Source organism: Pleurodeles waltl, chromosome 1_2, assembly GCF_031143425.1.
Source record: "Pleurodeles waltl isolate 20211129_DDA chromosome 1_2, aPleWal1.hap1.20221129, whole genome shotgun sequence".
In the NCBI taxonomy this organism is placed as follows: Eukaryota; Metazoa; Chordata; class Amphibia; order Caudata; family Salamandridae; genus Pleurodeles; species Pleurodeles waltl.
Window position 1 is genome coordinate 960,580,843 of NC_090437.1, and position 27,495 is coordinate 960,608,337.

General features: G+C 45.4%; 1 protein-coding gene across 1 annotated transcript in view; it reads right to left on the bottom strand.

Moving 5' to 3' along the window:
- Positions 1-27,495, bottom strand: part of EXOC1L (exocyst complex component 1 like) — a 334,408-nt gene that overhangs the window by 192,522 nt on the left and 114,391 nt on the right. Inside the window, exon 2 of the mRNA XM_069234540.1 lies at positions 12,888-13,018. Within this exon, the coding sequence (XP_069090641.1) occupies positions 12,888-13,018 (131 nt within the window). The remainder of the gene's footprint in view (positions 1-12,887; positions 13,019-27,495) is intronic.

The window sequence follows — 27,495 nt, forward strand, 5'->3', positions numbered from 1 at the left end:
TTTTAATTAGCATATCTGCATCAGCAATGAGTTGATAGTAAATTATACAAACATCAGAATGGAGGAAGAGCCAAAAGACACATTTAAGGGTTATAACAGGGGAATTGTATTGCGCTAATAGTTGACTGTTTAAAAGTAAAGTTAAAAACAACGCAAGAGGAAAACATGAAGGGAAAAGCATGTAAGACCAATAATAATGATATATGGTTTAACCAGGATTGTAGGAGCCAGAAGCGGAAGGTGCAGAAATTAGAAAGGGAAAATAAGAAAAGAGCCTCTACTGAAATAAAAGAGATGCTTTGCCTAGCAAATCGAATTTATAAAACAATTATAAGACAGAGGAAATGTGCATATACAAATAGGAATTGGGAGACAATGACTGAGGTGATAAGACCACAGAACATTAGGGGTTTTTGGCAGTAGATAAGGGAGGGGAAAACTACAGTAACCATGCGGTGTTTAGCTGGAGAAGAGGACTGGAATAAACATCTGTGTAATGTATATAAAGAAACTGATGCAGAGGAAGAATATGGAGTTACTAGGAAGATAGGTAGGGACATGAGATCAGCTTTTGCCCTACAAAATATAAAGGAAATTATTGTAGCACGTAAACTAACCAAAGCTGCGGGCCCAGCCAATCTTCCAGCAATAATAATAAAAAATAATATTGATTGGTGGACTAAATTATTTCATGCTACGTTTTATAAAATCTTTGATTATGGCTGTTTCCATGAAAATTGGAAGAGTGCCATTATAAGACTGATTTATAAAAAGGATGACCCAACACAACCAAAAACCTATTGCCTAATAAGTTTATTAAATGTAGGCGGAAAGGTATTTACAAAGTTATTACTGGGGTTAGGTAAATCACGGGCAGAGGAAATTAATTTGATACCAGTAGAGGAGGGTGGTGTTAAATAGGACCACTTGACAATCGACCACTGTTTCAGCTTGTGGTCATTAGCAAAAAAATCTATTGAAATGCGAGGAAGTCTGTTTTGGGGTATAGTTGACTTTTGCGCTGCATTTGATTTGGTAGATAAGAAATTAGTATGGGACATCTTAAAACAGTTAGGGATTGATTCGGATTTATTATTTCTCCTTTAGGGTCTGCGTTCAAAAAACTGGGCCCAAGTAATTTTAGACACGAGTGGTTCACTTTCAAAGAAGATCCCCATAAGGGATGGCTTACGCCAAGGGTGTGTTCCGGCTCCATTATTATTTACTATATTTCTGTCAGACTTACCAGGGTTGTTGAAGGAGGCTTAAGGTTTATGCCCAAAAATGAATGGAGTACATATTTCCTGCTTACTATATGCGGCCGATCTAGTGATAATCGATGTGACAGAGATAGGGCTACAAAGAAAATTGGATGTGTTTAACTCTTATTGTCAAAGGAAAAAAATGGTAGTAAATATGGATAAAAGGAAAATAATGTCAATAGGGAAAAAGAAGAGTGTATTTACCTACTTTTTGAGGGGAGAAAAAATAGAGAAGATAAAAAAATATAAATACTTAGGCATGTGGTTTGACTTAGAACTGAGATGGAAAGATCACATCGAAGCTCTAAAGAATAGAGCTCTAACATCAGTTTGGGGATTGAAACAGTTTAGCAGTAGATATGGGGGACCGTCCCTTCAGCCGGTTGTCTCTGCCCTTAACGCTATGGTACGTCCTCAATTTCTATATGGGGTTGAAGTTTTAACATTCTCTGGAAAATAAATTGGGAGACAGAAGAAAGCACTTGTGTAAAGCGTATGCTATTGTTACCTCCCTCCAGCATTATACAAGCCCTAAGAGCAGAATGTCAAATGACGGCATGGACCTACCAAGGATTGCAAGCCTCGTTGAAATTTTGGTTAAGCATAAGAGATGAGGGAATCTCTAAGATCGCAAGAATGTGTAAAAAAGAAATAATAACAAGTGAGTTACACTGGCTTCACAAGTGAGAGGACAGTTAGAAAAGATTTGCGTCCTCTTAGGTTTATCTGGTAACCAGTGGTGCAGAGACCAAATTCCGAAGCAGACTCTACTATAATGGTAAAGGAGAGGGCAAGAGAAGTAGATCTGAAGTACCGGGAATGTAAAATTTCCACCCAGTGTATGGTAGGTGGATGGAGGAATCCCGATAGTTCCCCCTATATAGAGGCCCTACCCAACCCAAGATTAAGGGACACACTGTTACAGTTTAGAATCGGTTTAAACCCACGTTATAGGGACCCTAAAGCAAAAGCTATTCTTAAGGATGTCCAGGGCCTCTGCACATGTGGCTTACAACAGAAATGTAGCACTCAACATATACTTTTGGATTGTCAGTGGTTTTTAGAAGTGCATAAGAAGTTTTGAAAACCAACTTTTAAGGAATATAATATTATAAATCAGGATCAATCGCTTAAGTTACTAGTAGATATGAGATTTTTGAATGTAATGTGTGCACTAGGTCGCTTTTTAATTGGATTACGAGATGTTTTAACTAGTCTTATAGGGACCCGTAAAATGTAGGAAGTAAAGTTAAACAAGGGATGGCACTTTTTTACATGAATGAAGAGTCGACAGATTGATTGTTTTAAAAATTATATTGATTGATTGTAATATAGGACATTTGTTTTGTTATAATGCGGTTCAAAACAAAATGCAGTGTCACTTTATTTAGAATTTGCCCCCCATGGAAATGATAAGAACCAAAGGCTCATTAGAATTATAAGCGGGATACTGAGTATGCACAATGCACAGTGTAAAATTAGTAGGAAAATGAAATTTGTATTTGAGGTTAGAATAATTAATTGAATTAAGTAAGGAGGTTATGGTAAATATGAACTGGAATGAACCAAGAACACTGTATGGGAATGTATCATGTAATAGATAATTTTAATGAACTATTGTACATTTTATTGTGTTTCATACTTCTAAGGTTTTAAGCCAAATAAAGAATTTATATACATACATACATACATACATACAACAATCCTCAGGTGAGTGGACCCTTCAGATGCCCTCACAGGAGCAAGATCTGGTGACTAGAAGGACTCTTTAACCTCTTAGCTGCTGGGCCTTTTCCCCCCCAGTGCTGAGCCCTTTTTTGGCTATTTGGGGTAGTTCGCGCTTAGGGCTTCATAACTTTTTGTCCACATAAGCTAACCACGCCAAATTTGCGTCCTTTTTTTCCAACATCCTAGGGATTCTAATGGTACCCAGAGTTGGTGGTTTCCCCTGGAGGAGACCAAGAAAATAGCCAAAATACAGTGAAAATTTTGTTTTTTCCAAAAAAATGGGAAAAAAGGGCTGCCGAAGAAGGCTTGTGGTTTTTTCCCTGAAAATGCCATCAACCAAGGGTTTCTGGTGCTGAAATCACTATCTTCCCACCTTTCAGGAACGGGCAGACTTGAATCAGAAAACCGAATTTTTCAACACAAATTTGGCATTTTACTGGGACATACCCCATTTCTACTATATTTGGTGCTTTCAGCCTCCTTCCAGTTAGTGACAGGAATGGGTGTGAAACCAATGCTGGATCCCGGAATGCTAAACATTTCTGAAAACTAGACAAAATTCTGAATTCAGCAAGGGGTCATTTGTGTAGATCCTACAAGGTTTTCCTACAGAAAATAACAGCTGAAATAAAAAAATATTGAAATTGAGCTGAAAACAACAGCCATTTTTCTTTATGTTTTACTCTGTAACTTTTTCCTGCGATGTCAGATTTCTGAAAGCAATATACCGTTTTGTCTGCTGGACTCTTCTGGTTGCAGGGATATAAAGGGCTTGTAGGTTCATCAAGAACCCTAGGTACCCAGAGCCAATAAATAAGCTGCACCCTGCAGTTGGTTTTCATTCTATACTGGGTATACAGCAATTCATTTGCTGAAATATGAAGAGTGAAAAAGAGGTATCAAGAAAACCTTTGCATTTCCAAAATGGGATCAAGATAAGGTTTTGAGGAGCAGTGGTTATTTGCACATCGCTGAATTCCGAGGTGCCCATACTAGCATGTGAATTGCAGGGCATTTCTCAAATAGACGTCTTTTTTACACACTCTCTTATATTTGGAAGGAAAAAATGTAGAGAAAGATAAGGGGCAATAACACTTGTTTTGCTATTCTGTGTTCCCCCAAGTCTCCCGATAAAAATGATACCTCACTTGTGTGGGTAGGCCTAGTGCCCGCGACAGGAAATGCCCCAAAACACAACATGGACACATCCTATTTTTTTTATAGAAAACACAGCTGTTTTTTCCAAAGTGCCTACCTGTAGATTTTGGCCTCTAGCTCAGCCGGCACCTAGGGAAACCTACCAAACCTGTGCATTTCTGAAAACTAGAGACCTAGGGGAATCCAAGGAGGGGTGACTTGCGGGGCTCGGACCAGGTTCTGTTACCCAGAATCCTTTGCAAACCTCAAAAAGTGGCTAAAAAAACAAGTTTTCCTCAGATTTCGGTGACAGAAAGTTCTGGAATCTGAGAGGAGCCACAAATTTCCTTCCACCCGGCGTTTCCCCAAGTCTCCCGATAAAAATGATACCTCACTTGTGTGGGTAGGCCTAGCGCCCGCGACAGGAAACGCCCCAAAGCGCAACGTGGACACATCAACATTTTTGGAAGAAAACAGAGGTGTTTTTTGAGAAGTGCCTACCTGTAGATTTTGGCCTCTAGCTCAGCCGGCACCTAGGGAAACCTACCAAACCTGTGCATTTCTGAAAACTAGAGACCTAGGGCAATCCAAGGAGGGGTGACTTGCGGGGCTCGGACCAGGTTCTGTTACCCAGAATCCTTTGCAAACCTCAAAAAGTGGCTAAAAAAACAAGTTTTCCTCAGATTTCGGTGACAGAAAGTTCTGGAATCTGAGAGGAGCCACAAATTTCCTTCCACCCGGCGTTCCCCCAAGTCTCCCGATAAAAATGATACCTCACTTGTGTGGGTAGGCCTAGCGCCCGCGACAGGAAACGCCCCAAAGCGCAACGTGGACACATCAAAATTTTTGGAAGAAAACAGAGGTGTTTTTTGAGAAGTGCCTACCTGTAGATTTTGGCCTCTAGCTCAGCCGGCACCTAGGGAAACCTACCAAACCTGTGCATTTCTGAAAACTAGAGACCTAGGGCAATACAAGGAGGGGTGACTCGCGGGGCTCGGACCAGGTTCTGTTACCCAGAATCCTTTGCAAACCTCAAAAAGTGGCTAAAAAAACAAGTTTTCCTCAGATTTCGGTGACAGAAAGTTCTGGAATCTGAGAGGAGCCACAAATTTCCTTCCACCCGGCGTTCCCCCAAGTCTCCCGATAAAAATGATACCTCACTTGTGTGGGTAGGCCTAGCGCCCGCGACAGGAAACGCCCCAAAGCGCAACGTGGACACATCAACATTTTTGGAAGAAAACAGAGGTGTTTTTTGAGAAGTGCCTACCTGTAGATTTTGGCCTCTAGCTCAGCCGGCACCTAGGGAAACCTACCAAACCTGTGCATTTCTGAAAACTAGAGACCTAGGGCAATCCAAGGAGGGGTGACTTGCGGGGCTCGGACCAGGTTCTGTTACCCAGAATCCTTTGCAAACCTCAAAAAGTGGCTAAAAAAACAAGTTTTCCTCAGATTTCGGTGACAGAAAGTTCTGGAATCTGAGAGGAGCCACAAATTTCCTTCCACCCGGCGTTCCCCCAAGTCTCCCGATAAAAATGATACCTCACTTGTGTGGGTAGGCCTAGCGCCCGCGACAGGAAACGCCCCAAAGCGCAACGTGGACACATCAAAATTTTTGGAAGAAAACAGAGGTGTTTTTTGAGAAGTGCCTACCTGTAGATTTTGGCCTCTAGCTCAGCCGGCACCTAGGGAAACCTACCAAACCTGTGCATTTCTGAAAACTAGAGACCTAGGGCAATACAAGGAGGGGTGACTCGCGGGGCTCGGACCAGGTTCTGTTACCCAGAATCCTTTGCAAACCTCAAAAAGTGGCTAAAAAAACAAGTTTTCCTCAGATTTCGGTGACAGAAAGTTCTGGAATCTGAGAGGAGCCACAAATTTCCTTCCACCCGGCGTTCCCCCAAGTCTCCCGATAAAAATGATACCTCACTTGTGTGGGTAGGCCTAGCGCCCGCGACAGGAAACGCCCCAAAGCGCAACGTGGACACATAAAATTTTTTGGAAGAAAACAGAGGTGTTTTTTGAGAAGTGCCTACCTGTAGATTTTGGCCTCTAGCTCAGCCGGCACCTAGGGAAACCTACCAAACCTGTGCATTTCTGAAAACTAGAGACCTAGGGCAATACAAGGAGGGGTGACTCGCGGGGCTCGGACCAGGTTCTGTTACCCAGAATCCTTTGCAAACCTCAAAAAGTGGCTAAAAAAACAAGTTTTCCTCAGATTTCGGTGACAGAAAGTTCTGGAATCTGAGAGGAGCCACAAATTTCCTTCCACCCGGCGTTCCCCCAAGTCTCCCGATAAAAATGATACCTCACTTGTGTGGGTAGGCCTAGCGCCCGCGACAGGAAACGCCCCAAAGCGCAACGTGGACACATCAAAATTTTTGGAAGAAAACAGAGGTGTTTTTTGAGAAGTGCCTACCTGTAGATTTTGGCCTCTAGCTCAGCGGGCACCTAGGGAAACCTACCAAACCTGTGCATTTCTGAAAACTAGAGACCTAGGGCAATACAAGGAGGGGTGACTCGCGGGGCTCGGACCAGGTTCTGTTACCCAGAATCCTTTGCAAACCTCAAAAAGTGGCTAAAAAAACAAGTTTTCCTCAGATTTCGGTGACAGAAAGTTCTGGAATCTGAGAGGAGCCACAAATTTCCTTCCACCCGGCGTTCCCCCAAGTCTCCCGATAAAAATGATACCTCACTTGTGTGGGTAGGCCTAGCGCCCGCGACAGGAAACGCCCCAAAGCGCAACGTGGACACATCAAAATTTTTGGAAGAAAACAGAGGTGTTTTTTGAGAAGTGCCTACCTGTAGATTTTGGCCTCTAGCTCAGCCGGCACCTAGGGAAACCTACCAAACCTGTGCATTTCTGAAAACTAGAGACCTAGGGCAATACAAGGAGGGGTGACTCGCGGGGCTCGGACCAGGTTCTGTTACCCACAATCCTTTGCAAATCTCAAAAAGTGGCTAAAAAAACAAGTTTTCCTCACATTTCGGTGACAGAAAGTTCTGGAATCTGAGAGGAGCCACAAATTTCCTTCCACCCGGCGTTCCCCTAAGTCTCCCGATAAAAATGATACCTCACTTGTGTGGGTAGGCCTAGCGCCCGCGACAGGAAATGCCCCAAAACAGAACGTGGACACATCACATTTTTTCAAAGAAAACAGTGCCTACCTGTGGATTTTGGCCTCTAGCTCAGCCGGCACCTGGGGAAACCTAGCAAACCAGCACATTTTTGTAAACTAGAAACCCAGGGGAATCCAAGATGAGGTGACTTGTGGGGCTCGGACCAGGTTCTGTTACCCAGAATCCTTTGCAAACCTCAAAATGTGGCTAAAATACCACGTTTTCCACACATTTCGGTGACAGAAAGTTCTGGAATCTGAGGGGAGCCACAAATTTCCTTCCACCCAGCGTTCCCCCAAGTCTCCCGATAAATATGATACCTCACTTGTGTGGTTAGGCCTGGTGCCTGCGATAGGAATAGATCACACAACGGTCAATGTTGGTCCTTACGTGAGGCAGCTGTTGACCCTGGGGTGATCCATTCCTGACACAGGCACTAGGTGTAGGCACTCAAGTGGGGTAGTGTTTTTATCAGGACAGGTGAGGAGTCACTGGGTGGTAGGAATGTTGTGGATCCCAGCATATTCCTGTAGTTTGTGTGACAGAAATGCGAGAAAAATAGAGTTTTTTCTCAACATTTCAGCTTTGCAGGGTATTCTGGGTAAGAAAACTTTGGGGAATCCACACAAGTCACACCTCTGTGGACTCCCCCGAATGTCTAGTTTCCAGAAATGTTTGGGTTTAGTGTGTTTCTCTATATGGCCGCCGAATCCAGGACCAAAAACACAGGTGCCTGCCTTACAAAACCAGTTTGTTTTGCCATAGACAATTTTGATGTCTCCACAATATGATTTGGGTGGTGGAATTTGGGGCTGAACTAAATTGGTGAGCTCCCAAGAGAGCACTCTCTCTCTGCTTGCCGCCGCATTCACCTGCTCTCTGGGTTGGCCTAACCCACTATTACCCAGTTGCACGAACAGCTTGCGAAGGGACAGCAGGACTGTCCTCATCACCTCCCTCATAATGTACTGGAAGAGGAGTTTTCGAATGGGACTCCTCTGACTGAAAAATCACTCCCAGAGTCTGCGCCATTGTCCTATCCCTCAGATGCTGCCTCAGTATCTGATGTCTCAGTCTCTGATCCTATGTCAGAGCGGTCCTCTATAACCCGAGTGCAGGCAGCAGTCATCCATCAAGATGCCATCTCTGCTATTGGCTAAACTGTTGCTCTAAAACACTAGCCTACGTAGACAGTCACAAAATCGATGGTGTGTGTGAGATACGTGCAACAGTAGAGGCCACCTTACCTGCGCTTCTTCCCTCAATCAGCACGTACTTTCAAGACACTCAAAAAACACCTTGTCACATACCATTCGTCACAGTCTTTAGCACCTCCTGCGCCCAGTCCAACAATCATTATTGGTGCTCCCACTCCCTCCTCCTCGGATTCCCTCATTACCACCCAGCAAAAGTGCCCTTCATCTCTCCATAGACTTTACTAATGTACTCAGCTATTTACATAAAATACAGATGTGCTCTTTGCAGTAGGCATATAAACCTTCTGCGCTTCTTTATGGCACTAAAACTGCCACTAGACAAGTCGGACCCTTTTCCCCCCAGGGAAACCACACACATATTAACAAAAGTGATGTATATATGACAGCCAACCACCTGAAACTCAACTCAAGCAAAACCGAAATAATCCTCTTTGGCCCTCACCAAAAAAACCTGGGACCCCCCATGGTGGCCCACCACGCTAGGCCCTGCACCCACCCCCGCCAACTACGCACGCAACCTCAGCATCATCCTAGACTCCTCCCTCTCTATGACCCAACAAATCAACGCTCTTACCTCCTCATGCTTCAACAAACTCCGTATACTGAAAAACATTCAAATGGATCCCCACAGAGACCAGAAAAACTGTCACTCACGCACTCATCAGCAGCAGGCTTGATTACAGAAACGCCCTCTACGCCGGCACCACTCTAAAACTCAAGTGCAAACTACACGCATCCAGAACTCAGCAGCACGACTCATCCTCGACCTCCACCGACACGAACACATCTCTCCACACCTCAAATCCCTCCACTGGCTCCCCATTGACAAAAGGATCACCTTCAAGATCCTCATCCTCACACACAAATCACTCCACAACACAGGCCCTGCCTACCTCAACGAGAGTCACCTTCCACACCCCCACACGAAACGTCCGTTCAGCTGACCTCTCTCTCGCCTCTGACCCCCGCATCAAACACACCACCACCGGGGCAGATCCTTCTCCTACATTGCACCCAAAACATGGAACGCACTCACAACCCACATTCGCAAGACCCAAAACCTACTTCTTTTCAGGAAGGGCCTCAAAACCTGGCTTTTTGAACAGTGAACCTCCTAGCCCCATTCCCTCCCCCCCGTCCCCCCCCAGCGCCTTGAGACCCTCACAGGTGAGTAGCGCGCTTTATAAATCTCTTTGATACAGATCTACCTATATATATATATATAAATATATATCTACATAGATATATCTATAGATATATCCATGTACCTAGATATATCTACAGTATCTACATAGATATATATATATAGATATATACATATATTTTTTTTTAGTTGTTGTATGGTTTCCTTGGGGGCCAAAATGGCCCCCAGGGAAACCCTACAACATCTAAAAAAAAAATTGCCCCCACAGGGGGTCACCCTGCCCACGGGCGACCCCCTGTCATTTCATTTTATTTTTTATTTTTTATTTTTTATTTTTTAAAAAAAAATCCCCTGGGGGGGGGGGGCGCGATCGCGCCGCCCCCCCTCCCCAGGGGGCACCTACCTTTTTATTTTTTTAGGAAAATTATCCGGGGGGGGGCGGCCCGTTTTCCGGGGGGGGGGCTGCCCCCCAAAAGTGAAATCCCTGGTGTCTAGTGGGGTTTCCTGGCCCCCGATCGCAGCTGTGCTGCGATCGGGGGCCAGGAAACCGTTTCAGAAGGCCTCATAAGAAAGGGGAGACTCTCCCCTTTCTTACGAGGCCTTCTGAAACTGTTTCTGGCCCCCGATCGCAGCACAGCTGCGATCGGGGGCCAGAAACAGTTTCAGAAGGCCTCGTAAGAAAGGGGAGAGTCTCCCCTTTCTTACGAGGCCTTTTCAAAATGTTTCCTGACCCCCCCGATCGCAGCTGTGCTGCGATCGGGGGAGCCAGGAAACCTGAAAGTGTTTCCTGGCCCCCGATCGCAGCACAGCTGCGATCGGGGGCCAGGAAACACTTTCAGGAAGGCCTCGTAAGAAAGGGGAGACTCTCCCCTTTCTTACGAGGCCTTCCCGAACGTGAAAAAGGCCGTTTTCCCCATGAAAGCAGGAAGCGGCCGCAAGGCTGCTTCCTGCTTTCATGGGGAAAACACCTTTGCAACGTCAGCGCGCCTCGCAGCGCGCTGACGTCACAAAGGGGCGGGTGGGGGGCGGGGGGAGACACGGTAGCTTCCGTGTCTCCCGGGGGGGGAAAAAAAATAAAAAAAAAATCCTCGGGTGCGACGCACCCGAGGATTTATTAATGCCCTTCCTGGTGTCGGCCACTGGTCGTGACCCGCACCAGGGAGGGTGTGTGGGCGTCGGCCGCATTTAACGGGTTAAGGACCTTCCAGATGCTGAAAAAAAGTAGCACTTCATCATTTTTTGATCTCAGAGGAGCTCCAGGGAAGGTACTCACAATGTAGACAAAAAAAACAGGCTGTTCTTGCTGAGAGCTTTTTGCCACACTGAAAACTGTTTCAGAGGGATCACCCAGTAAAAGTGTGTGGCCTTGTGGAGCTCTGCCCTGCTACAGCTTCTAGCATTGTGCCACTGGTGAATTTAGAGAAACAAAAAAGGGACTAAGTCCAAAGGTAAAAACTTGGAACCATGTGATGCAGCAAATATGTCCCAGCAGTGAAGCAACATTGGTGGCTATGAAATCCACCTTTGTTCATGGGAGCGCAACATATCTGATGTAGTGGGAATCTCTCCATCTTTAGCTTTGGATCTTGTCCCACCTGAGGAATTCAAAAAGTAGACTAAATCAGAAGGTAAAATCTAATTCCAGAGTACTCTGCTTTCGACTATCTTACCTCCGATACAGCATGATTGGCCTGAAATCGTCCTTATGTAACGGTCAACCTGGAACTGAGACTTTACACTACACCTTAATTCTTCTGGCTAGGCTTTGCCTCAAAAACTTTAAAAGTTATATGTCTGCTTCCCCTTATTAGTTTTGAATCATTCTGGTGTCTTTTTTCTAACTGATTGTTTCTCTGTTTCTCCAAGTTGAAATGTTTTTATGCTGTTTTCTTGACTTTACAATTGTTGGTAATTCTTGTGCTTCACGTACAATTCTCTGGTGATTGCTTGCTGCCTGTGCTATGACTATCAGGCTTTGAGAAGAGTTTCACTAAAGTTATGTTGAGATCTAATCAGGGTGTGTTTATTACCTTTGTAGGGAGCCAGCTCTTGTCAATATGATAACTGGACCATTCAGCCCCTGATTTTCATTTGAATAACATTTTATGCATCAGTACTTTGCAGGTCTTGACAAACGTGTAATCCCCAAAAACCTATACTTGGCAATGGGAAAAGATCCATGACGATCCGCAACACCTGAGGGGAAATTTCCTTTGAGCATCCCATCACAGTCAAATTAAATTGCTACAGTTCCCTTGTGTGTCTCTCTATTGAGGCAATGAAATTAAAGGATACTGCAACAGAAACCCCATAGCTGCACAATAGAAATAGTGCTCTAGACCAGCCCATTCCGCTTGGCCTTACTACTTCAGAATAAGGTGCATGAAGGACTATAGTAATTCTCTATTAGCTACCAAACATTACTGGTACAAGTAAACTGTGCCCTGCCTTCTGTTCCAACGTCACCAAAGCAGGAATACAAAAGAGGATTATCACTGTTCCCATCCTGTCAACTTATCCAGATGTCACGGTAGCACCAGTGGAGACTACTAATAAGTATTGATCCTGCACAAATTCTACATACCTCCCAAAGAAATTGTTCAATAGTGATTTGCTTCTCAATCCTTCTATTTTGGCACTATCCACTTTAACCCCCTCATACGCAGATGAAAACGATATATGCTGACAGGTAATCAGTACAGTTCCCAGTGCATCAGCGTATTATGCTGTTGATGAACACGTTGCCACCTTTTTAAGTATTAACTGTGACATATGATAACAGCATAATTTGAGTGAGTTCTTCTGGTAAAAAGATGTAAATATCATGATAGGCCAGGTCACATATTATGGGACTAATGTGTTTGAGTGAAAACCCCACGAATTCACACATCTTGGACAATTATTTTGGGGGTGGCAACTATATGCTGTGGGGACTCATGTTTGACCAATGCAGAAATAATAGCTGGTGTACACACACTTAACCTGTTCTTTCTGTTCTTAGAGCATCACTGACTAGTACTACCTTTTTTGACATATCTACCTCTTCACTCTGTTGGAGAGGCACAAGTGACTTACCGGGTAAGTGAAGGGAAGACATTTGAGAATAGGGATAATTTAATATTTAAAGCATAACCAGACTGTGAAAAACCCAAGAAAATGGTTTGAGAAGGTAACAATGGCACATAACATTGCCATTCATTTCTCATTACAGCATGCAGTTTATTGTTACCGATACGTTTACTCCCATAGCATTAGTATAAAAGTTATTGTTTAAAAACTTACAGTGTCAGCTTCTTTTCCATCGATCACCTCTAAATCCTTCAGAAACCATGTTCGGGTTATTTCATATTTCTCATCAAGACCTACTCTGTAATGTTTCACCAATGATATATGAACTTCCTCACTTGTAGTCACTGTAAGAAAAATGAAATCTGAGTAAATTACTGCATGAAAGTTATTTATGTGGAATGGCGTAGCTGGCTACTAAACCAGTCAAAGTCAAAATACTAGAAAGCAATACCAAGTTGCAAATGCGAAAATGCAGTGATAAAGGCATGAAGCTCGGACTCATAGTGTTTGCTTTAAATCCTCGCTCGGAAAATAATTCTCAGCATGAATGGTACATTATAAAGCAATCTCTTTTCTTGGCAATATTATAACATCAAGTTTTTATTGAACTATGGTTTTAGCGCTATAGCAGTGAGTACTTTCTGAGCCTGCTAACTTGCCAATTACTGTACATCTGAACTGCCTGACTTCTCGGCACCTCTAACACACTGTGGGCCAGATGTAGCAAGCAGGTTTGCCCATTCTGTGTCTATGGGGAAATGTTTTTAATGATGGCCCTGTCTGTCTATGGTCCACGCAGTGAAGAACTCTTGCACATAGAAAAGGTTCACTTGTGTGGAACCTGCAGCACCCTTCACGTTTTAAATGCTATGTACACAAGGATGGGAAGACAAAAAAGGCTCCCATGTGGATGGCAATAACCGCTGTTCTGTACAGTCGGGCAACACAAGTGACACTGAATGCCAGTTTCAATATCAACAGGCGACACCGACAACATTACCCCTCCTGCATGCCTGCCGAGTTGGCTCCACTCATGTTGAAATCAGTGGAGTACTTATCACACTGATATTCAAATAAGGCCGGGTGGTACATCTGCTAAGCTGCATTTATTAAGCCCCGCAATTATGAATGGGAATAGGACAAGCACTGTTGATCATTACCTCTTTATATAGCACGTGAAATACTTGCGTGAGAAATCTAGCAAGACTAGTAAAGCTGATGAGGATACACATGCCTCCTAAGACGGCACTTTTACGGTGTTATGTGGTGTTTTCCTTGAGTACCCGATACTCAGTTCATGGAGAATTATCAGTTACAGGAATGCAGATGCTAAAGGAAGGACTGCAATGGTTGACAGAAGTTAATCACGTAGCTGAACAGGTAATGATGGGGGCGATGGTGTAGGTTCATCTGTAGAATCCAGTCAACCCGTGAGTGAAATGCCTGTTGATTCTCTATTCAGCTGTTTGAATTTGGGAAAATGTGAAGTTATTTGTGCATTTTGTTGGATTTCAGCAGCTGAAAGACCCAAATTAGGTCTGGTTAGTTGACAACAACATCCACAGTATAGGTCAGGAAAACCCAGAACCCTAGAAGAAGGTATGGCTCTTGATGCAAAGGATAATTATATCACACATATAAGCCAGAATGCGGCCTCGAAAATGCTGAAAAAGCAAGCTGACTTTGAGTAATAGCATTCCATAGGCGACACAATGGTATTAAAGTATTGTTTCAAGAGATGCATCTGCGTCTCCAAAATAACTCTGTTTTGTTATGAAATAAGGCTGTAACAGATGTTACATAGCAAACAGCTCATACTCAGAGTGTTGTGACTATGGTACATAAGGGTGAAAACTTCAAATATGTCAGGATACTGATATTGCAATGGATGTTATTTGATGGTGAACACGTAGAGAGCCAGATGTGCAAAGGCATTTAGCAATCACAAACCCTGCAATTTGCTAAATCACAAGGATTCTGACGGCCAAATTTCTTATATATGTGTAATAAACACATGTAGTGATTCTTTAATAGGTGACCAAATTGCTAAATGGATTTAGAAATGCATTATAAATCACTATGTGGGAGGAGCATGTTTAGGCATCCATACCAAACAGTAAATCTTAATGCAATATTTCGAGGTTTTGCAACCAATATCTGGTTGCAAAACTTCGAAAAGGTACAGAATTCTGACACTGGGTAGTAACTCATTCCCAAAAGGGAAGGTGTCCCTGTGGACTCGTTCAAGTTTGTTTGAGAGACAGCCTAGCACATCTTAAACAAATCTTTTTAAATAGTGCTTTTTTAAAAACAATGAGGACCATTTCCTGTAAAAAAGCAGCCTTCATTAAAAATGTATTCTATTGAAATACGATCACAGGCATGGTTTATCTATTGACCCCAGAATATCAATATTCCCATTGTGGCATCCGATCAGAGTAGGTTTCAATTTGCAGCCTACCTTGCAAATACAGATGAAGTAGGTTGGATTGCAGCCTACTATGTTTTGACATTTTTTTTAACTGACCTATGATAACGCGTCCAAACCTTGATAATTTAACTTACAAGGGGACTTGTATTAGGCCAATGAATATTTTGACCAATTTTGGGAACTTCCCAGAAAGAGATATCCGTTTAGCATTTCAATCAATAGATCAATAACCTCATCAATATTCACAATAACTAATCAATCAAATTAGTCAATAACATTTAATAAGAATCAAACACACCATGACCTTTCAGCCATGAATAACCACATAGACCAGTAAGATTTAAGATATTTATTCCCTATTAGTTACACTCTAGTATCATATTTATTAGTCACAATATCAATAAGCACATCAATACCACTATAACTTGGCAACTCGAGTAAGACTTTATCAAAGCATAGGTCATGAACATTAGAACAAAGCACGACGTTAACATGAGTCAACTTTAGCAGAGTATCATTAGTACATTATTCAACAAAGCAAGGATTCAGTCATTTGTCTATTTGCATCCGATATTAGTGTACTCCTTAACTATCCTCTAATTGGCATCAGCATGTTGGGCTTCATGCAAAACAAGTTAGCAACATGAATTTGGAAAGCATCTAACTATGGCCTCTATCAAAAGAGCAGTTGGTACCTAGAAAGAAAAAGCAAACAGACAATTACAATTTATCATCAGATAGTTACCCATCCAAATGAGTCAGCATGCAGGATCAGTCTTCGCCCTCAGGACATCAGTCGATTCGCCATCAGCCAGGATAAAACAGGTAAGTCTCAGTAGGGCATAGCAAGTAAAGACTCTTCCCTCATAAGGAGGAGAAGTGCATAACAGGCAAGGGGTAGGATGAGGATGGTTTAAAGTATAAGATAGCCAAAGACAAAGTCTCTCAGAATGGCAAGGAATGATGAAGAATGGCGAAGAATGGCTTGATAATGGCGCGGAAGAAATGGCCAATTTCTCCTTGGGTCACACCGTTATATCAAAGTTGTCGAGCAAGTCTCTAATTTCACATTGGGCAATTTTTGGTGCATCGTTATCTCTGTCCAATAATCCGTCACACACCTTACTAGAATTTTCACCTAAGACAGTTCTCATGCAGTTGATTGACTCCTGTGATTGACGTCTTCAACGGGTGGAATGTCAGGTAAGAAAAGTTACACTTGTCGCTCCAGTCAGTAGTTCCATTGTCTTCTAGTCCAGGCGACCATGCACCTGTTGCGAATTACACTGTTGCATTCGGCAAGAATGTCTCCTTGAGCAAGTCGGGTCCCATGAGAAAGAATTTACTACGGCTACACACATATCTCTAGCTTCTGGAAAAGTATAGCTTTGTGCCCTTCAGGAAAGCAGCACATTGTACGTTAGAAAAACAGAATTAATATGAGACCAGGCAGTTAGGCCTAGACCCTTGCTAACTAAGGCCTAGTGATTAATTTAGCAAAACCTAATATATAAAATCCTTAATGCTAATACAAAGTCATACATTAGTGCATTGTTAATTCATTATTGGTCAGTTTCATTAGTCATCGTATACATTGGTGGCCACTCCCCGTGGGCACAATTCAAACGCTTACATTCATTTTCTTCTAAGTTAACATATGTTCTAGGCGGCTTCATTACACATCATATTGCAATCTTTTCATATTAAAATGAATTCTAAAAGTTACACTCTAACAATCCCTCCTCTGATGACTCTTGTCATCACACAAACCTTTTCTTTTACAATTTGTATCTTAGAATTCCCTCATCTCAATTTCTTCCCTCAATTTTGCCCCTTCTAATTTTGCTCTGACCATTTTCTCCCTTTTTTTTTCTTCCCTCCTCTTATTATTTTTCACCATTTTCAATTTAATTCTTTTACTAATTTTGCATGACAGCCATAATCCAAATAAGCAAGCTAAAAGAATCAATGTTCCCGCCAAACTGCGTTTGTATGTAGTATTTAATGATTTGAGATCTGCTTTCGACTTGGTTCTCTGGGCCAAGCTGTGGGAAGTGTTGGGAAAATTGGGTGTCCCAGCTGAATTATTACACTTGATAAAGAGACTCCATGAAAATACGTATGCGCAGGTGAGATGGGGGAACCAAGGCAAACTGACAGAACAAATTCCAACTGAGAGGGGAGTTCACCAAGGTTGTGTGCTAGCTCCTTTACTTTTTACCTTATTTATAAACGAGGTAGTGAAGTACATGACCTCTTGTCAAAATGATGCCCCTCTCTGGATGCACAAAAAATCCCCATTCTTCTCTTCGCTGCTTATTTAAAAAACCCCAATGGGGCTACAAACTCTTGTAGATAGATTTAATATTTTCTGCAGAGAACAGGGACTGGAGGTTATTGTAAGCAAAACTAAACTAATGGTGCTCCATACTGATTCTAGCAAAAGCTGCTCTATCAATATTAATGGAGTCCCGTTAAATAAGGTTAACTCTATAGACTAGTTGGGTGTCAGACTATCCGGTAAACTATCCTGGGAGGATCTGATTTTGAAGAGTTCTGCGCTCCTACAACATAGAGCTGCTTCTATACTGCGTTTTTACCAAAGTTCTATTACCAAAGCAGTATTTCCAGCAACCAAAATTTATATAGCTAAGGCACAAGGAGCAGCTCTATATGGAGCAAAAGTATGGGGATCCAGCACTTGCAATAAAATAACAGTGGGAGAGAATTAATTTGCCAGGGCCCTGATAGCGTGCCCGCGCAGCACACCTTTGATTCCTCTTTTTTTTAGATTTAGGGTTAAAACGAGTAGCCGACTTAATTACCTTGAGACCTTTAATCTATTGGACCCCTGAACTGATTACTTTTAAAGTATCATTAGTTGATTTATTAAAAAGACAGAACGCAGCAACAATCCCCTGGATTAGACATGTTTCTCAATGGTTTTGATTACTGGGCTTGGCCGATTACTGGGAAAACCCCCATAATTTTGAAAGACGCCATAAGAATGTCTTAAAGACAGTTTACTGGTCCTATATTAGGGCCAACTACATAACTTGTAAATCTTAAGGCTGGTTAACGGATTGCTTTCTCAATTTTAAGTGGTTTCCGCCGTATGAGCCATCTCTAGATATCATACCAAATCTACTGGGTAAAAGCTTATACGCAAGATTTCTATTTGGAGTTCTGCCTCTATTTTCCTTAACTAGTAAATGGGGGCAGTCTACCAACACGGATATGTGTCCTGCGTGTGGTGATGCGACTGAGTCTATTGAGCACTTTATGTTCTTCTGTCCTGCTTACTCTATCTCACAGATAAAGTGGATTCGCACAACTTGTCGAGAACTGGGTCTAATTAACTGTAACCACTTATTAAGGATTTTAAAAACCCACAGATCTCGTGACTTAATACTAGCAGTTAGCAAATTCCTAGTAGCAGCTTGGCATACACATCACTGTCTTTTAACCAAAAATAAATTAAATACCAAGTGCAATTAGATGCTTGTTGGACCTGGCTTTTTGACAGGGACATCCCCAAACTTTTTGCCTCCTTCCTCCTATTTTTTTCTGACCTGTTGTTGTTGGCTTTTGACCTCTGAGCACTTTACCACTGCTAACCAGTGCTAAAGTGCATATGCTCTCTGTGTAAATTGTACTATTGATTGGTTTATCCATGATTGACTATTTAATTTACCTGTAAGTCCCTAGTAGAGTGCACTACATGTGCCTAGGGCATGTAGATTAAATGCTACTAGTGGGCCTGCAGCACTGGTTGTGCCACCCACCTCAGTAGCCCCTTAACCTTGTCTCAGGCCTGCCATTGCAAGGCCTGTGTGTGCAGTTTCACTGCCACTTCGACTTGGCATTTAAAAGTACTTGCCAAGCCTAGAACTCCCCTTTTTCTACATATAAGTCATCCCTAATGTGTGCCCTAGGTAACCCCTAGAGCAGGGTGCTGTGTAGGTAAAAGGCAGGACATGTACCTGTGTAGTTATATGTCCTGGTAGTGTAAAACTCCTAAATTCGTTTTTACACTACTGTGAGGCCTGCTCCCTTCATAGGCTAACATTGGGGCTGCCCTCATACACTGTTGAAGTGGCAGCTGCTGATCTGAAAGGAGCAGGAAGGTCATATTTAGTATGGCCAGAATGGTAATATAAAATCCTGCTGACTGGTGAAGTCGGATTTAATATTACTATTCTAGAAATGCCACTTTTAGAAAGTGAGCATTTCTTTGCACTAAAAACTTGTTGTGCCCTTCAATCCACGTCTGGCTAGGTTTAGTTGACAGCTCCTTGTGCATTCACTCAGACACACCCCAAACACAGGGTACTCAGCCTCACTTGCATACATCTGCATTTTGAATGGGTCTTCCTGGGCTGGGAGGGTGGAGGGCCTGCCCTCACACAAAGGACTGCCACACCCCCTACTGGGACTCTGGCAGACAGGATTGAGCTGAAAGGGAACTTGGTGCATTTCTTAGAGACTCTATGAAATCACCCCCACTTCAAAGGCACAACTTAGTATAAAACAGGGCCTCTGCCCTACCTCATGAGACACTTGCTGGAGAAGAAACCTGAACCAGAAACTACATCCTGCCAAGAAGAACTGCCTGGCTGCTCAAAGGACTCACCTGTCTGCTTTCTCCAAAGGACTGCTGTCTTGCTGTTGCCCTGCTGCCTTGCTGAACTCTTGTCTGGCTGTGAAAGTGCTCTCCAAGGGCTTGGATAGAGCTTGCCTCCTGTTCCTTGAAGTCTCAGGACCAAAAAGACTTCTTCCTTTCACGTGGACGCTCCGTGCGCCGAAAAGTTCGACGCACAGCTTGTTTCGCGGCGAGAAAAACGCCGCACACCGACGCTGATCAACGCAACGCCCTCGGGACGATCGAGACTTCGACGCACAACCTCGCAAGGACAAAGCCGCCCGACTTCCAAGGAGAAATCGACGCGACGCCTACCGTGAGTGCGAAACTTTGACGCACGGCCTCGCAAGGAAAACGCCGCCCGACTTCCAAGGAGAAATCGACGCGACGCCTGCCGTGAGACCAAAATTTCGACGCACGGCCTCGCAAGGACAACGCCGCCCGACTTCCAAGGAGAAATCGACGCGACGCCTACCGTGAGATCGAAACTTCGACGCGCAGCCCCGCAGAACGACACGCAGCCGGAAAATAAGCAGGAGAATCCACGCACAGACCCGGGACATCTGGTAATCCTCGCGATCCACAAAAAGAGACTGTCTGCGCGCCGGAAAACGACGCCCGACTTCCCCGCGTGGAAAAGAACGACGCAAGTCTGTGTGTGCTGAGCGGAAAACGACGCACACACCCCTTTTTCCATGCATCTCTTCTCCTGTGGCCCTCTGAGGAGATTTCCCACCAGAAACCAGGTACTCTGTGCTTGAAAGACACTTTATTGCTTTTTAAAGACTTAAAGACTCTTAATATCACTTTTCAGTGATATCTTTACAAATTCGTATTGCAACTTTGATCGTTTTGACCTACAATTATCCAGATAAATATTCTATATTTTTTCTAAACACTGTGTGGTGTATTTTTGTGGTGTTATACTATGGTGTTGTATGATTTATTGCACAAATGCTTTACACATTGCCTTCTAAGTTAAGCCTGACTGCGCGTGCCAAGCTACCGGAGGGTGAGCACAGGCTGATTTTGGATTGTGTGTGACTTACCCTGACTAGAGTGAGGGTTCTTGCTTGGACAGAGGGCAACCTATCTGCCAACCAAAAACCCCATTTCTAACATTGGTGATCAGCGGTGAGGATAGGACTTGTGTTTGTGCAGTGACATACAGTAGCTAAGTATTTCACTACCTACCCACAGTTGAAGGTCAACTTGATTTTTTATCTCTTTTTTGACTTTTGGTCTCTGATGTCCTCCTGGATATACTATTGATATTTTGGACTTTGGATTTTGGTTTTTGCTGGTAAGATCCTATCAGAATGGGATCGCTTACCTACTTATTCTTTTTGCCTACTGACCACCTCACTAAGGCTGACCTAAGGAAGCTTTGCAGAGAATGTGGCCTTCCTGTAGCAAAGAGATCTACTAAAGCAGAGATGCTACATGCCTACATAGTCTGGGAGGAAGACAGATGGGCAGAGAGAGAGGCAGCAAGAAACCAAATGACTAAGTACCCCTCAGAGGAGGAGGAGGACGACTCAGATGAGGAAAGAGACCCAGTGAAAAAAGAATGGCTCATGGCTCAAGCACGGTGGATGGAAGAGCTAGATGAGTTTATTGAAAGGGCTGAGGCAGCAAGTCTCTTAGCCCTGGAAGAAGAAAAGATTGCAGCTCAAGAGCTGAGCTGTAAAGAGCTGAAACTGGAGGCCGGAAGGGCTGAGTCCAGTTCAGATGGTGGCAGCAAAAATCTTGCATCTAGTACTGCTGAAGAAGGGCACAAGCCCAGAGATGTGGTGCCCAACTTGAAGAAGGGAGTTGACACACCCCAGGCAGTTCAAGGGTATGAGGTAGTTCCCGTTATGCACAGGGTCCCTGAGAAGAATTGGGGAACTGGCACAGGGAGTCATATTCCTACTGGGGGGAGGGACACTTTACTGACTCTAGCAGAGAGTGACAGAGAAAAGGGTTCCCCCCTGGTGGACGTCCTGGATATAGAGTGTAGAGACATCCCAGAAGAGTTTGGGTTGAGTGTCAGGGACAGACAGAAACTGTCTCACCAGTCTCAAGAGGGTGATGTAGAGTGCTTTTCCAAGGCTGAGTTACTAGGTGGTTGGGTGAAGGGTACTGTGGTTAATACATGTGAAGGGCAGAGTGATGTAATTGCTGGAGAGCATATGTCTGGTCCTTATTTTCCAGAGCTACGCCAACACCAGGTGGAGTGTGAGTTCTCTGACCCCAGGGAACTTACAGTGGAGGCAGACTTTTGGGTGAGTACCAGAGAGTCTGAAGAGGCATTTGGGGGTGCTCCTGAAGGGAGTGGTCTAGGTGGTTCCCGACCAAGTGAGGTGGGAGAGGATTGTAGTGTCCCAGGTAGGTCTCAGAGCCTAACCTGTACCGTAGGGCCACCTTTTGAGGGAAGCCCCGCAGTGTCAGAAGAACTTGGGGGGATGACTGTAGACAGCATCCCAACAGTTCTGGTGTCTGGCAGTACCACTCCTAGTGAGGGGGTGCAGAAGTCCAGACATAGGGTTGAGAGGGGGTGGCAGACCCCAGTGGAGGATCTTGAAAGTCAGGGGTCAGCTCTGAGAGCAGAGCCCCCCAGGAATGACCCAGGTGAGACCGTTTCTGGTTTGGGGGAAACCCAGACTCTGCCGGATGGGCAGAGGTCGGGAGACCTGCGCCAACCAGACTCTTGTGTGGCCCTTGGGGACGGCGTGTCCCTTGTGGGGGGTGAGAGTGCCCCCCAGGAAGTCCTGGCATGCCAGGCAAAGATTCAACCTCAGGGTGGTGACTCTGGGTTGGATAACCGGGTTCAGAGGTTAAACTTTGACCTGGTGGGGGGTAGATGTGCCCCCCAGAAAGTCCTGGAATGCCAGGCAATGGCTCAACCTCAGGGTGGTGACTCTGGGTTGGCTTACCAGGTGAAGAGGTCAAACTCTGACCTGGTGGGCGGTAGGTGTGCCCCCCAGAAAGTCCTGGCGTGCCAGGCAGTTGTCCAACCTCAGGGTGTCGACTCTGGGTTGGATGGCCAGGTTCAGAGGTTAAACTCTGACCTGGTGGGAGGTAGGTGTGCCTCCCAGAAAGTCCTGGGGTGCCAGGCAATTGCCCAACCTCAGGGTGGTGACTCTGGGTTGGCTAACCCGGTTCAGAGGTCAAACTCTGACCTGGTGGGGGGTAGGTGTGCCCCCCAGAAAGTCCTGGTATACCAGGCAATGGTTCAACCTCAGGGTGGTGACCCTGGGTTGGAGAACCAGGCTCAGAGGTTAAACTCTGACCTGGTGGGAGGTAGGTGTGCCTCCCTGAAAGTCCTGGCCTGCCAGGCAATGGTTCAACCTCAGGGTGGTGACTCTGGGTTGGATATCCAGGTTCAGAGGTTAACCTCTGACCTGGTGGGGGGTAGGTGTGCCCCCCAGAAAGCCCTGGTGTACCAGGCAGTTGTCCAACCTCAGGATGGTGACCCTAGGTTGGAGAACCAGGTTCAGAGGTTAAACTCTGACCTGGTGGAGGGTCAGTGTGCCCTCCAGGAAGTCCTGGCGTGCCAGGCGATTGTTCTACTTCAGGGTGGTAACTCTGAGTTGAATGGCCCAGTTCAGAGGTTAAACTCTGACCTGGTGGAGGGTCAGTGTGCCCTCCAGGAAGTCCTGGCGTGCCAGGCGATTGTTCTACTTCAGGGTGGTAACTCTGAGTTGAATGGCCCAGTTCAGAGGTTAAACTCTGACCTGGTGGAGGGTCAGTGTGCCCTCCAGAAAGGCCTGGCGTGCCAGGCAATTGTTCAACCTCAGAGTGCTGACTCTGGGTTGGATACCCAGGTTCAGAGGTTAAACTCTGACCTGGTGGGAGGTGGGTGTGCCTCCCAAGAAGCCCTGCTGTGCCAGGCAATTGTCCAACCTCAGGGTGTTGACCCTGGGTTGGGGAACCAGGCTCAGAGGTTAAACTCTGACCTGGTTGGAGGTAGGTGTGCCTCCCAGAAAGTCCTGGTGCGCCAGCAAATTGTTCAACTTCAGGGTGGTGACTCTGAGTTGAATGGTCAGGTGCAGAGGTTAAACTCTGACCTGGTGGAGGGTCAGTGTGCCCTCCAGGAAGTCCTGGTGTGCCAGGCAATTGTTCAACTTCAGGGTGGTGACTCTGAGTTGAATGGTCAGGTGCAGAGGTTAAACTCTGACCTGGTGGAGGGTCAGTGTGCCCTCCAGGAAGTCCTGGCGTGCCAGGCAATTGTTCAACTTCAGGGTGGTGACTCTGAGTTGAATGGGCAGGTGCAGAGGTTAAACTCTGACCTGGTGGGGGGTAGGTGTGCCTCCCAGGAAGTCCTGGTTTGCCAGGCGGTGATCCAGTCTGAGGGTACAGACCCTGGGCTGGAAGACCAGGTTCAGGGTGTCCCCCCGGACCTGGAGGGAGGGGCTACTGATAACAGTGCCCCTACCATGTGGTCTTCTGAGGAGGCCACTCCTAGTTGGAGGGTGCTGGACCCCAGAAGGGAGGGCAGGGGGAGGGAAGCCTCACCCCGGGCCCTAGTCCAACCTGAAGGTACAGACCCCAGGTTGGAGGGCCAGTGGCAGGTTAACAGCCCTGCACTGGTGGAGGAATGGTACAGGGCGACTTCTGTAAGCCCCCTGGCCATGTTGGACTCTGGGGGTACCGCTCCAGGAGGGAGGGTACAAAGCCCCAGAGGGGAGGACCAGGTTCAGGCTGTCATCCCTGACCTGGTGGAAGGGAGAGTGGTTAAAGGGTGCCCAGCACCTGGGGCTACCGCCCCCCACTCTCCACAGCCACAGTGGTTGGAGAGCTTTGAGAGGCCTGGGGCCTGGCTCTCATCCCTGGCAGCTGTCAGTAATCACTGTGGCTTGCTGTCCGGGTGGACAGAGTTATCCCTGGGGAGGGGACAAGTGTCCCACCCCGGGGATAGAATGGGCAACACCACTGTGTTGGTCCTGGTGGTACTATCCTGCTCCTGGGATACATCTGTGAGCAATGTAAGGTTAGGTGCTGCACAGATGGGATCCGCAGGAAAGGAGAAAGGTTCCCCATGGATGGGCTTAGTGGGCCCTGAGAGTATGGACAGAGGGATCCAATGGGAGTCAGGAAGGCGAAGAACTGGAGCATGCCCCTGCTGTTGTGGGCCTGGGTCCTTGTTCTGTCGCCTCAAACAGGGAAGTACATCAGGATAGTAATTGTTCTCCCCTGGCTTTAGGCTGGTGGGGGGTCATGTTGGACCTGGCTTTTTGACAGGGACATCCCCAAACTTTTTGCCTCCTTCCTCCTATTTTTTTCTGACCTGTTGTTGTTGGCTTTTGACCTCTGAGCACTTTACCACTGCTAACCAGTGCTAAAGTGCATATGCTCTCTGTGTAAATTGTACTATTGATTGGTTTATCCATGATTGACTATTTAATTTACCTGTAAGTCCCTAGTAGAGTGCACTACATGTGCCTAGGGCATGTAGATTAAATGCTACTAGTGGGCCTGCAGCACTGGTTGTGCCACCCACCTCAGTAGCCCCTTAACCTTGTCTCAGGCCTGCCATTGCAAGGCCTGTGTGTGCAGTTTCACTGCCACTTCGACTTGGCATTTAAAAGTACTTGCCAAGACTAGAACTCCGCATTTCCTACATATAAGTCATCCCTAATGTGTGCCCTAGGTAACCCCTAGAGCAGGGTGCTGTGTAGGTAAAAGGCAGGACATGTACCTGTGTAGTTATATGTCCTGGTAGTGTAAAACTCCTAAATTCGGTTTTAAACTACTGTGAGGCCTGCTCCCTTCATAGGCTAACATTGGGGCTGCCCTCATACACTGTTGAAGTGGCAGCTGCTGATCTGAAAGGAGCAGGAAGGTCATATTTAGTATGGCCAGAATGGTAATATAAAATCCTGCTGACTGGTGAAGTCGGATTTAATATTACTATTCTAGAAATGCCACTTTTAGAAAGTGAGCATTTCTTTGCACTAAAAACTTGTTGTGCCCTTCAATCCACGTCTGGCTAGGTTTAGTTGACAGCTCCTTGTGCATTCACTCAGACACACCCCAAACACAGGGTACTCAGCCTCACTTGCATACATCTGCATTTTGAATGGGTCTTCCTGGGCTGGGAGGGTGGAGGGCCTGCCCTCACACAAAGGACTGCCACACCCCCTACTGGGACTCTGGCAGACAGGATTGAGCTGAAAGGGAACTTGGTGCATTTCTTAGAGACTCTTTGAAATCACCCCCACTTCAAAGGCACAACTTAGTATAAAACAGGGCCTCTGCCCTACCTCATGAGACACTTGCTGGAGAAGAAACCTGAACCAGAAACTACATCCTGCCAAGAAGAACTGCCTGGCTGCTCAAAGGACTCACCTGTCTGCTTTCTCCAAAGGACTGCTGTCTTGCTGTTGCCCTGCTGCCTTGCTGAACTCTTGTCTGGCTGTGAAAGTGCTCTCCAAGGGCTTGGATAGAGCTTGCCTCCTGTTCCTTGAAGTCTCAGGACCAAAAAGACTTCTTCCTTTCACGTGGACGCTCCGTGCGCCGAAAATTTCGACGCACAGCTTGTTTCGCGGCGAGAAAAACGCCGCACACCGACGCTGATCAACGCGACGCCCTCGGGACGATCGAGACTTCGACGCACAACCTCGCAAGGACAAAGCCGCCCGACTTCCAAGGAGAAATCGACGCGACGCCTACCGTGAGTGCGAAACTTTGACGCACGGCCTCGCAAGGACAACGCCGCCCGACTTCCAAGGAGAAATCGACGCGACGCCTGCCGTGAGACCAAAATTTCGACGCACGGCCTCGCAAGGACAACGCCGCCCGACTTCCAAGGAGAAATCGACGCGACGCCTACCGTGAGATCGAAACTTCGACGCGCAGCCCCGCAGAACGACGCGCAGCCGGAAAATAAGCAGGAGAATCCACGCACAGACCCGGGACATCTGGTAATCCTCGCGATCCACAAAAAGAGACTGTCTGCGCGCCGGAAAACGACGCCCGACTTCCCCGCGTGGAAAAGAACGACGCAAGTCTGTGTGTGCTGAGCGGAAAACGACGCACACACCCCTTTTTCCACTCATCTCTTGTCCTGTGGCCCTCTGAGGAGATTTCCCACCAGAAACCAGGTACTCTGTGCTTGAAAGACACTTTATTGCTTTTTAAAGACTTAAAGACTCTTAATATCACTTTTCAGTGATATCTTTACAAATTCGTATTGCAACTTTGATCGTTTTGACCTACAATTATCCAGATAAATATTCTATATTTTTTCTAAACACTGTGTGGTGTATTTTTGTGGTGTTATACTATGGTATTGTATGATTTATTGCACAAATGCTTTACACATTGCCTTCTAAGTTAAGCCTGACTGCTCGTGCCAAGCTACCGGAGGGTGAGCACAGGCTGATTTTGGATTGTGTGTGACTTACCCTGACTAGAGTGAGGGTTCTTGCTTGGACAGAGGGCAACCTATCTGCCAACCAAAAACCCCATTTCTAACAATGCTGTTTTAGTATTTTATGTATTTTATGCTTTTATCTTTTTACTATTTTATACATTGATGCTGTATTTGAATAAGAATATTTGTATTGTTGTGCATTGCTTTGAAGGCCAATGGACCGAATAAAGCTTGTTGCTGTAATGTAATCAATATTCCCTGTACTATTTTTCCCAATATCCCATGCCAAATATTACTAAACCAACTTCCCACTTTAGCAAGTCCCTTTCCAACCTTTTCCCAAACTCCAGGTTCTTTCAGGTCCTTCAAATCTGTACTATCTCTTGTT